Here is a 12,611-nt window from a genome sequence, read left to right on the forward strand (position 1 = left end):
CTTCAAAAAAATGCTCACCATAAGGAGCCCTCCCTGCCAATGGATTTAACAACGGAGTTGGATTGCCGCTTCCTTCCCTTCTACTTCTGTCCGCTAGTGCAGGAAAGTCTGAGAGGTCCAACCCCGTCACATTTTCACTCCCGTCTGAAACAGATTGAATAAACATCAACAATATCCACCATTGATGTGTAGGGAAAGAAAACATCTACAAACCACTGTTATACATACAAGAGTTAATACAAAATAGTGCATGAATATACTGTAGACTTGCCATTTTCTAAAATTGTAGTCAACACACTTTCTGGTGAGACTAAAATTCAGCATCCTTACATCTTTACCATTGAATGTGCAAAATGTATTAGGACTATTAATAGGGCATAGAGTAGGGCACAGGGCATTTGCATATCAAGTTAGAGGACACCAGATTTTCCCTGGTGCAACAGCCTCTTCTTCCCTCAAGCAACACTATCTGCATTAGGATTCTGTTTTTGTACATTGCATCTGTCATACTTCAATAACTGCTGTGACTTGCAGTCTATAGTCAAGTCAGACTAATGCACTGCACAACTCTGTTCTATAAGAGCAACTTTAATAAATGATTAGGGCTAAATTCTGTGCTTGTGGGAGTTGTATTCTCCTGTGAGTGAAAGCACACTGTCTATTTGCTTAGCCTGCACTGCTGAAGGCACTCACCTGTCCCATTAAAAATGTTGCTTGATAACGAGTTGGTCATCCCAAACGACTGATTCCTGTTCATTCCAAATCCAGACATACTGCAGGACAGAGACGAGAGGACTAAGGAAGTGCAAAGCTCTCTGTGTTCATTACTGCAGGTCTTTCATGACTTTTTAATTTTGCAATGAAGAGAACTGCCTTTTATGCACAAGTTTACATTTAATAAAATGCAATGGCACTCATTTCCCTCAGTCTGTCTATCTAAGGTCCAACTATAAAAAAGGATGTCAAGTAGACCTTATTGTGTTACTGACTTACATTTTTATCGTTTGACTTTTCTGATCGAGCCTTTTGACATACAAGGGCACCCAAGTCGAAAGTGAGGCAAGTACCCAGGTATCTATCTGGCTGAATAGTATTAATATTGGTATAACATATGGAAAGGTGCATGCTTGGGGTTATGGCGGTGCTAATTCACAGCCTTTCATGCTTTCACCTCCGGAGCCCTGGGCTTGAATCAGGCTTAAGTGAAAGGATTTGGTGAATAAGGTTTTTAGCTGAGCATCTAAGGTTAATTCCTACCTAAAATTAATGACTTCTGTTGCACTGTCAACAGCAGATGGAATCATGCATAACAGAGAGAAAACTGCCACCTGACACACAGCATAATCTTTATTGTTTGGGTAGGCAGTAAAATATTTAACTTTACTGGGTCGTCATCTAAACCTATAAAATGTAAAAACACTGAGTAAACCCTTTGATTTAGTTTCTTTCTGTTTATAAACAGAGGACCAAAGTTCAGATTGTACTGCCAAGGGAATACAACTAGGAGTAATTCTATTTCCAAGCTGGAATGTCAAGTCTCCGAGCAGGCTGAAGCACTGCATATGGCTTGCGATTCTGCACTGCACACACTTCTGTGCTGAGGAATGGTCAAGGATCCCTTGGTGGCTCTACACTATTGATAGCGGCAGGTGTGTCTAAATGGTGGTCCAACCTTTTTTTGCCAAATGTTAAGGACTCCAAGGCATTTATAAAGCACATTAAAAAAATAAAGCATTCCCTGTACTGTTAGGGTAACTGCATTTATCCCTAGAGCAACAGAAATCAACAAGGATGACTCCAGATGTCAATTCTTATAAGGGTAGTCTACTGCCCCCCTAAACATCCACTTTACCTTTATCGGAATATGCTCTTCTTTTTAGCAACCACTAAAGCAGGGTTTCTCAAACTTTGTCTTTCAGCGCCCAATGATAGGAGGTATCTTTACACAGTCTGGTGCAAAAGCTTCTACTTCTCTAAAGCAAAAATGTCATGTACAAAAAATTTACCCTCCCCCCAGCTTGAAACCAATTGCAAGTATCAGCAATGTGCTCGCGAGTTCAGAAGCCTGACCTGTTTATGGTAAAGGGCTGCCGAGAGGGTTGTTGCTTTGGCATACATATTATGCTGGGTGAGCTTCTGTTTGGACTGCCTAACCCTGAACTGCTTATACTGTTCGTCCGTCCTGGCATGCCAATTCCCTGCCCGACCTGGGAGTGGTTCATCATATTCCTGGGATTCATGGGCAAAATGCCCCTGCAAGACAAAGAAAGGAAAACTGTCATTTTACGTTCTTATCTTACAAACAGAGCTTGGCAACACCTGTAATTTCGACAGCAACTCAACTGTAATACTGTTTTATTGCAGATTAAATCATTAAGAGGGTAAACTACTTGGAATCCTACAATACCCTGAATGTACAGAGATAATGATGTATGAAAACATAAAACTTAATTGGGCTGTAATATGAGCAGGGTACATTATTAAAATATACATGTAATGAGCCTTCGCTAAATATACTTATGCTGATGGAAGAGGCATTAGTCTTAATAAAATTGTGCAAATAATTTTAATAAAATAGTCCTTAAGACAAACTGAGTCAACGTAATTTAAATGTACACAGATTTAAAAAAGCAAATAAAATGGACTGGAGATGGCTAGAGCCTTAGCAGTGCCTTATTTAGAAGACAATACTAAAATCACATGTGTGTCTGACTAAAGAGCTAGATGAAATAATACTACAACAGGTGCCACAAAATCACTAATGGTTGGGCATAACATACATTCACACACTGAGGCACAGAACATGAAGTGAGCATTAATATGTACCCCTCCTTTACTTTCTATGCTCCTCTCTCTAACAATAGTTGAACAAATCAACTCCTATTACCACTGCTATTAAATTAATTTCGTCATTAAAAACAAATCAAGTGGATGGCTTTCAGAAATGATTTAATTATTTGGCTCCGCAGCACATGGCAAATAAGGATTAGATAATGAGCAGATCGTGCTGCTGCCACAGTACCTTCATAATTCATAAACCAAGCTCAATATTTGTATCCGAATGGGGAAAAAAACACCACATTGAGACACTCAGACACAAGCTAAGTTTCCATGGGCACACATTCTGTGAACTGGACAGACTGGGGTACACAAAAGGGCAGCATTTCCATGTTCACAGTGGATCATCACTAGCATGTGAATAACTGATCTGCTTTATTTCTAGTCACGGTCCGCAGTGTCGGGTTTCGGTGTAGTTAGTAAGATTTGCATTCTCACAATTACTACATTTATCATAACATCACCAGAAGCATTATGTTGGTGTTAACAATCAAAGGAAATTCTCTCTCTCTTTCTCTCTCTCTCTCTCTCTCTCTCTCTCTCTCTCTCTCTCTCTCTCTCTCTCTCTCTCTCTCTCTCTCTCTCTCTCTCGTGGAATTTCAATTTGAAATATTAAACATGAACCTCTGCTGTGCTGAATAGGACAGAAATCAATGCCCTTTGCTCTTCAGTGTTGTTTTAAACAGAGGGTTCTGGCATCACGTCACAAGTACAGTTCGGTACTTTTTATTTGTAGTTGTAAACATATATACCTGATATCCAGTAAACATCATTTTAGCATATTAAAAAAATGTTTGTATGGCTCAAAACGTGAAATGGTTAAATATGCAAGAAAATAAGGCTGAAGACGATCGTGTTTATAAAACTACAAGTATAGCTACACACAAAAGTTTTGCATCACCTAGAATTTTATGATTGAGACAAACAAAAAAAAAAAAACATATGAACATAATTTTGCATTAAAAAACTACAAAATTATATTGCAAAAGTCTACCGGAAGCCATAATAGTAGTACAGTACTTCATGTTGGGTTTTGAAATGTCACATTTTTTTAATTCAATATGTTAGTGTAATATTATTCAGCAGGTTTCATTCGACTTTATGACACAAAATGAGTTAATTCTATAGGGTGATGCAAAACGTTTGTCCATAGCTGTAGTTTACAGTTGGCAGTGCTCTCCACTAACTAGTTTGGCCCTTGCTCTGTATACGCCCCTCCAGCTCCCCCTCTCGCTGCCAGGCCTACCTGCTTGGTGACGGTGGAGTATGGAGAGACATGGTCGGCACTCCTGTCGTCGGAGTTACATGGCTCGGTAACTGGGGAGCTTGTGATAAGCTGCGATTTAACTGAGGGTTGTTGTTGTTCATCCCCCTCATTTGGACACCTAGTGCACCTGTGTGAAGAGACGGAGAAATCTATTTAAAAGCAGACCATTCATTTACTTCCTGTGACATCAACCTGGTGTATAACAATGCTATTCAGAATAAACAAATCAATCTTAAAGCTCAAGCAGCAAGGAGTGATTTAGAACTTTCTTTTGTTTTTGTAGTTCATTCCAAAACAGTTTGTTTTGTCTATATGAAAAACAACAGAGGCTCTTCCAGTCAATATACATACAGAATTAACTTCTTTAGGAACACGACTTGCAAAAAATACAAATTAGTTCCTTGCACTGATCTGTCTTTAAATTAGATATATGTAGTGATTACACCGATTACTTTTACTGTATATAAAATGTTAAAGTTTGAGCCCATATGACATTATAACAAAAAGGTGGTAGATTTTTTATATATTATTTTAGCATAACATTTCACTTCAATCATCACTGCCTTGTGTCAAAGCATAACATGCAAAATTGCATTTTTAAATGCAAGTGACTTTGTTTAACTTAACCAATCCATCATTCATAGCGCCTCTGTCAAATAATCTTACATCTAAAAGTACAAGACGATAAAAGTAGCAAAAAAATCTTTGGAAAAGCAACACCACATAAAGAGCTTTGTCCAGGTCATGTTACTGGTTTCAGACTTTGAATTAATCACATGTGTGCATTGCTGAGAATCTTTGTCCCAGGTGTTTAATTATTTCAGAAAATACACAGCGCGATTTAGCAGTTGCTTTTCAACTTACCCCTTGATCACAGATTAAATGCTTTTCAAAGGGCATTCCTCATAATTAATGAAAGTTTATGGAAATACTGCCTTTAAAAAACCCAAACCATCAAATCTATTTCCAAAACAAAGACGTGCCACTCCTACTGCGGAGTGCCACTGGCATTTGGGCTTGTACCCTCCCCTCCAGCCATGCCCACCAGTCTCCCTATTACTGTTGCTTATAAATGCACTGCTATGACACAGTCCTGTGTAACAAACCTGCTTCCCCCCTCGCCAGGGCATCCCACCTTGCCTCTTCAATTATGGAGCGCTCACAGCCTAGAAGGGGTTTATGGGAAAAAGGGTAAAAAAGAAAACATCAGCCAAGCAAAAAACATAAATAAATAATAAAAATCACTTAAAAAGTTAGTTCACCCAACAGTCTACCCCTTTTTTATTTTACCATTTCAAATTATTTCTGAAGTATGCACAGATTATTCCTTTATCTAGGGAAAGGATGTGCAAACTTTGTACATGCTGCCCCCTTCTCTTAGCATACATTGTGTTGCGCCACCCCCTCTCCCCCACTTAGTATTTTATTTTTTTACACTTTGCAATTAATCATTTACCCAACAGATAAATCTGAAGTATTATCGTTCAGCAATTAAATCTGGGTTTTCACAAAAATATTTTGCCAGCTAAATCTGAAGCTATGCAAATTAACTTCCACCCACTGACGCGTTTGATTTGTCATTGCATGTTGCAGAGCTGCCTTTACACTCCGAGAGCCAATCCCCCCGCTTCCCCGCCTCCTCTGCATAAAATGCCAATTTATTAATATTATATCTTTTACGTACTTCAAAAATTGTGTTTGTTAGCATTTATGTATTTAGCTAAATCTGAACTTTTCTTAGTTAAATCTAGGAAAAAATACACGATTTACATTAAATACGGGAAAAACCTATTAATATTTTGTGCTTTTTTAACACTTACATGGAAGCCACCATTTCGGTTATGTTCACTGAAGTTTCATGGACACTCGCAACTTCAAATATCATTTCTCCAGTTCTACAAGTCCTAGAGTGATCGTCAACGGCTCATTTGAAAGGTAAGAACTTGGACTAAATTAGCTGTCATTTATGTATTTAAATTTTCTATCATTTTAAAAAATATGTAAATTAATTTTTACAGCACTGCCCCTTTAGTCATAGTCTTGCCCCCTCTTACTGACTCTCCGCGCCCCACACTTTGTGTACCACTGCTCTAGGGTATGCATGAAATGAAGGATGGGATACAGCAACTATATCTAAAACACTGAACACGTGGCATCTACAAGAGGCAATTATCTTTATTTTATCTTAATGTTTGATCTCATCATACTAAGAGAGACATGTCAAAGCCCACACAGAACATACGACACAAACTGAACAAAACAGACGAAGTACTTACTTTGTGGGCCGTATAAACTTGCACCTAACTGAGACAGTTGACCTGACGTTGATGGTGATGGAGACTGCAGCATCTAGAAAGGAGACAATGAAATGTTTAGTCAGGACCAGCATCCAGTCACAACACATCAATAGAGGCATGCAATGTGAAGATACAGTGCAACAAGCTGGGATAGCTGAAATAGCTGCTGGGTTGATTTTAGCAAGCCACAGGAGAAAGCTACTTAAAATCACGTTGACAGATGACACAAAGTTGGTGTAGAAATATTACTTTTACTAATTTGTTGCATACCGATTGCTCAGGGCTCCAGACTGCGACTAAAACAGTCACCAATGCAGCAAAAAAAAAAAAAAAAAAAAACTGTCTCTCTTAAAAACATGTGGCAATATTTATGAATGCTATATGACAGCACATGTTTTAATGCCAGGATAGCACATGTTTTAAACTGAAGTGCGAGAAGGATGGAAGCAATGTGACCAAAGACAAACACCTGGAAGTCCATAGCTGACATACGAATACCAGCAGAAACGCCAATTTTTGGAGTACCATTGTGTTAAACAATAGTTTAAGATGAACAGCTGCATTCAAGAAATTTAGAACTACAATTTCTCAGATCAGGACTTCACTAAACTACTGTAACACAGAGTATGCGAGCTGCAGCATGCCATTTCCCGTACTACAACTGGACACAATTAAAAAGTTGCAGTCACCAATTCCATACACAACACTGGCAAAATATCTAAAATCCAAACATACTGAGTTTGTTGCTCTCATCAGCTGCACAGACAAGCGAGTACAGAACATTAAGTTACTGTTTTAGTATCACTTTGTGTCTTTGACCAGTTTGGGGACACAAATGCCAGTTATTAATTTGTCACAAGGGGCGCCATTGTGGTTACTGACGCGTATTTCCATACTACAGTCTGGATTCTCACCAGGAATTCTGTACAGCCGGGCGGCAGAACATTCTAGCCGGGAGCACTTTTAACTGAAAAATAAACTTGAATTAACAATGTGTTGTCTTTCATTAATTTTCTTTCATTTATGGTCTACATTTTCTTTTTTATTATGGTAAATTACCGTGCTTATTTAGGCACTCTGCGATTTGACTGAGGAAAGATAAGGCAGGGTTATTGGAGTTTTAGCTTATTGCTTCATTTAAATAGTTTTCTTTGTTACTAAGTTTTCGGGGCATTTTATTAATGCATGTCTTTTTGTTTATGAATGCATTCATTTTAATCATTTTTTACACATAACAGTTCTCCCACACATTTGGTCACCACCATGTTGCATGAACTGGAGTGTAATAATCCAGCAACCTCTGCACTTAAGCATTTGTATATCAGCTGGCAAGTGTTCAACTGATATCCGATCACGCTTCTTATCTTGAAAACCCTGCATTTATTGTCACTATTTATTTTTGCTTTGAAAATCATCAGGTTTTTGGGTTTTTTTTTTGTAGCAGTCATTTTTAATGTTTTAGACTCTCTAAGGTGTAACACAGCAATTGTGGGAAGATTTTTTTTTTTTCACCCAGCCACGCACAAGTGATATAGCTGCTAGAAGCAAAATCAATCCTTTTTGTTAAAGGCACAGTAGCATCTGCAAGACGGGCATATTGTTTTTTTCAGCCGGGAGTGCCTGGGGAGAACCTTGACAGTGCTGTGGGTATAAATAGTCCCATCATTCACAAGGCAGCTTAGTCAAACAACATGAAGCTGGCAAGTGTGCAGAGAGGAGAACTGGGGTCAAGTTTTTTTTTTTTTTTTTTTTTTTACAGCAAAGGAAGCAATGCCTAGGCAGCTCTTGGGAAATACCATAGCGTGCATAACATCTGCAACGGGCCGCGTTCAGAGTTACTGTTCATAAGTTAATCAAAGCATTTGAGGAAACAGGTTGCACTTGTGATAATCCTCGTAGCGGCAGACCATCCAATGCCAACCGAAGTTGATCAGCCATGCTGTAGCAGGACAACCCAGCACAAGCACAAGTGCTGTCGCCCATCGCCTGGGTTTGCCCAATTCAACTGTTCATCAGGCTCTTCATTCAACTCTGCGGATGATTCCACACAAGCTGCATCATGTTCAAGCATGGGAGGAGACAGATTTCATCAGGTCAATTTTGCGCTGCAGTTCTTGGCACGACTGGAACTGGATGACCAGTGGCCTGCTAATATCCTGTGGACAGATGAAGTGCACTTCACCCTGTCTGGAAGTGTGAACACGCACAGCTGTGTTATCTTGTAGGAGACTAATCCACACGCAATACTTGCCAGACCCCTACATGATGTTAAAGTAACAGTGTGGTGTGGCTTTACAGCTATCTTTGTTATTGGACCGTTCTTTTTTTGAAGGGCCACCAGCAAGGGGACCTCCGCATATTGGTAACCCGGTAAACAGTGTCTTGCAGAAACATTTCACGTCACTTTTCTTGTGAATGGCCACCTTGTTCAGCGGACCTTACACTAGCAGATTTCTGGTTATGGGGGTACCTGAAGTCACGCGTGTACCCAGGAAACCCTCGCACAATTCCAGACCTCAAGGATGCCATTGTCCAGGAGGGGGCCAGCATACCTGATGAGATGCATAATGCTGCCATAATGTCCGTTCTCACACGAATGCAATTCATTCTGAATCATGTAGGCTCACATATTGAACACTTGTGATTATCAAAAGGTAGATCATAGTAGCGTCCACTATTGACAAATCAATAGCTGTAGCATTTGCGTCCCTGCGGTACCCTTAACAACCGTATGCAATTTCACCTTCCTATGCCCTACTGTTTGTGAGATATGGTGCGCTGATGTGGTAAACGTTCTAATCACCGTGTATCTCAACGCATATTAGTCAGCTGTACATCTAATAAAGCAGTAACATCACAAACTACTTCTTAAAAACATGTCTAATTATTTTTAGTACCACAGAAAATATACACTTAGCAATGCAATTACGTCTTTACTGTGGCTTCTCAACACTTACTAAAAATCTGATGTTCAAACGGGTTGCAGGAACTGACAAACCCACCTACACAGTGCTGCTGAAAAAACACATCCACAAAAACACTAGAAATCAGCACTCTACTCAGAGGCTGAGCATTTTTCTGAACCTATTGCAATATCGTAAGCACTGACACTGTTCCTATTTTATCATTTGCTATGATGACACCTTGTTTTAATACTGTAGAATTGGCAACATTGACATTTAAAAACAGGTCAATAAATCAAGTGTCAATCCAACTTTATTTTCTTTTTACTTGCTGCCGTCAAAATAGCAAACGATAGCTGTGTAATTACACTGAAAAGGGCAAAATGTCCAGCACACAGTACTTCTACCCAAAGCAGTAATACATGCACCAATTTAATGGTCACAAGAATCTTTTTGAAAAACCATTTTAGCCAAAATAAACAAAAACTTCAACACACTTTTTTTTTTTAAACCAGGGTTTTGTGACTAAATTACTGAAGACATGTTAAAAGTTGAATCAGTTGTGGAAACAACAAGCCCACTGCTTACTGGACCCTGGCACAGTAAAGTAACTGATATCTGTGCAAGCCTGGTTTAACCACATGAACTTCAGTTAACATTCAGTTTAGACTTAAATAGGCCTATACACCCTTCGAACCAAGATCCAAACACCTGCTTTTACCCAGCATGTAGCAATAACACTTAAACCACACCGAGGAAATGATACCCACATTACTGCTCCCCAGGCTAAAAACAGAAACGGACCATTGTTTTCAGTTCCCCAAAAAAATGTGGGGGAGACACAGTCTCTGTATGAGACTACACTAACTCACAACAACCAAGCAGGACCGAGTAATGACAATAATGTATTAACCAAAAGTGCTGGTGGGTTAAGAGACTGCTGGTATCAATACAAGAGGATTAATCAAAACAGAACAACGACTTCCGTTCAAAATAAAAACAGAAGAGTTTCTCACACCATCTCTAGTCTATCGAGCCAACTTTAACAAAGCAGGAAAAGATGAAGTGTCCACAGTGTGCAGCAATTCTGTACCTGCTTATCAAACAGATTGAGAATAAACAGACCAATTACTGTACGCAGGCCACATAACATGACTTCCCAAAAAATGTCTGCTTTCCCACCTTAATAACTCTCACTTAAACCAAAAAGTACTAGTCATAATCAACTTTCTATTGTCTCGAAGGTTTACACTATGGTTTCTCAAAACAATCTCAATCACTGCCTTTTTAACCCTGCTTGTAACTGGATTGCTTGCAACATATCACAAGATAACAGTGAGTTAGCAATGATATCAGCCCTGAGATCTGTCTCTTTGATCACTGCACACTTAACAGCTCTATACAACTGGCATGCTTCTCATCAGGTACTTAAATGACAACAGCCGTCATCATGGGACTGGTGTGATAACACAGATCCCCAGTGCCTGCCATAAACACAATATAATCCATCAGTATCCACCGCATGTACGGGGACACATTTTTATTTAACGCGCTAGATGATGAGACAGATTGAGCTTGATTCCTGATTTCAATGGAGTCATTGACAAGGTAGTAAAAAAAATAAAAAATAAAAATTGTCCAACACAGAGATTTAAAACTCCTATCACACATCTTTGGAATGTAGAGTCTGATGCAGACTCTAAAGTGCTAAAGAAGGATTGAACAAATTGGATAATTCTCTACATGTATGTAAATCTGCAAAAACTATCTCCAGATTGGTCCTTCTGTACAAGCGTTCTTCAGTACAGGTTAACAGCAGGCATGGCAGAGGTCTGAACTGCTTGCACTTACGTCTTTTTCTGACCGATGAGGTGGGAAGATGGACGACTGGCTGTAGTACATGCTGTCATCGTGGTAGTCGCTTTCGACCCCCTCAAACTTCTTTCTTGAAGCACCAAACATGCTGTTTGTCACCTGTGTTAGGAGGAAGGAAAAGGTGGTTTAAATCTTTATATAGTCGACAAATGTAACTTCATCTCCTGGAATTAAAACTACATACCAGAAGCACAGCAAATACAACAGCTCAAGTTTTTTTTCATTTTGCCAGATTGTGATGTGTATTTGTTTGGGCGTTTACTTCTGTAGGACTTCTCACACTGACTGATCTGTAAGTGATCCCATGTGTTGGTTGTTACCAATGTTCCCACCGCATGCCAGTTAAGTCCATTCCAGGTTTTTATGAGCAGAACTGATCATAGTATAGAACCTGAACAATGCTTGTGACAGGGTCGCCATCTGCTGTGTGGGTGCGTGCATTCGCTGCTGAGTGACAGGCAGGAGAGCGAGATGGAGGTTGAAGTTGATACGCCCCCGCAGGCAAACAGGATTTATTTACATATCAAAACACACTGAACAGCTCACGTGACACTACCAGCAATGGCAGCGCATGGATCACATACAACACAGTGTATGAAAACTTTGGTGGGATCTACAGTCTCTGAACTAATCTTTTCTGTTCATTAATAAACTAACGCTGCTGAAGAAGTTGATCATGGAGCATAAATGGCTAGGGCAGACATGACAGGTGGATACGTGGCAGATTACTGCATTTGAATCAAATCTGCCCTGAAACTAGTGCTGGGTATCTGCAGGGTCTTTACAATATGATACAGTAAATGAAGCATGAAACATAAAAACCACACAATTGACTAATTTGCTTGTGCAAGTGTGTGTTTGCAATAAACACTGGTAAAGCACTTTTGGTCAAATAAGCTTCACGGTCTGCTCTGCTTTTGTTTCCTATTTATTCTTTAAAATAAATATATCCTATTGCTGGGTGGGTGCCACTTCAGGAGCAAGTTGGTTGCTAATAACAACTTGTTAAGACACTAAAGTGATACTAAAACAGTAACCTAATGTCTGTACTCACTGGTTTGTTGTTAGTTAATCTATGCAGCAGAACTCAGCATGTTTAGATTTAAAATATTTTGCAAGTGTTGTGTCAAATTGTTGATGGCACCTGTGATTGTGTACAGTCGTAACATGGGCACTAGCATGCTGCAGTGTTAGTGAAGACCTGATCTGACATCATGCAACATAGACAGCTCTTGCATGTTACCATTTATTTTTTGGTAAAAACAAATTGCAGTGAGTTGGTTCTGCTATTTACGATATTACATACTACATTTTTACACAACACTGGGTCATGTTTGGTCTCTGTCACAACTGGGGTTACAACCAGCAGAATGCAGTAATACAGCACCTATCTGCACTTACAAGCATTTGTATAGTCGCGTTTCACTTTAT

At 39.4% G+C, this 12,611-nt stretch overlaps 1 protein-coding gene across 5 annotated transcripts in view; it reads right to left on the reverse strand.

Annotated features, from left to right (window-relative positions):
• Positions 1-12,611, reverse strand: part of LOC121320068 (CCR4-NOT transcription complex subunit 2-like) — a 36,134-nt gene that overhangs the window by 8,870 nt on the left and 14,653 nt on the right. For 3 of the 5 annotated variants that reach the window (XM_041258230.1, XM_041258228.1, XM_041258229.1), the window contains exons 2-8: positions 11,157-11,279; positions 6,382-6,454; positions 5,212-5,271; positions 4,085-4,232; positions 2,071-2,253; positions 694-773; positions 1-144 (exon numbers count right to left, since the gene is read on the reverse strand). In XM_041258230.1, coding sequence (XP_041114164.1) covers positions 1-144; positions 694-773; positions 2,071-2,253; positions 4,085-4,232; positions 5,212-5,271; positions 6,382-6,454; positions 11,157-11,279 — 811 coding nt within the window. The remainder of the gene's footprint in view (positions 145-693; positions 774-2,070; positions 2,254-4,084; positions 4,233-5,211; positions 5,272-6,381; positions 6,455-11,156; positions 11,280-12,611) is intronic. The other 2 variants (XM_041258231.1, XM_041258232.1) reach the window with 1 other exon arrangement.

The sequence above is a fragment of the Polyodon spathula genome, chromosome 8 (assembly GCF_017654505.1).
Source record: "Polyodon spathula isolate WHYD16114869_AA chromosome 8, ASM1765450v1, whole genome shotgun sequence".
In the NCBI taxonomy this organism is placed as follows: Eukaryota; Metazoa; Chordata; class Actinopteri; order Acipenseriformes; family Polyodontidae; genus Polyodon; species Polyodon spathula.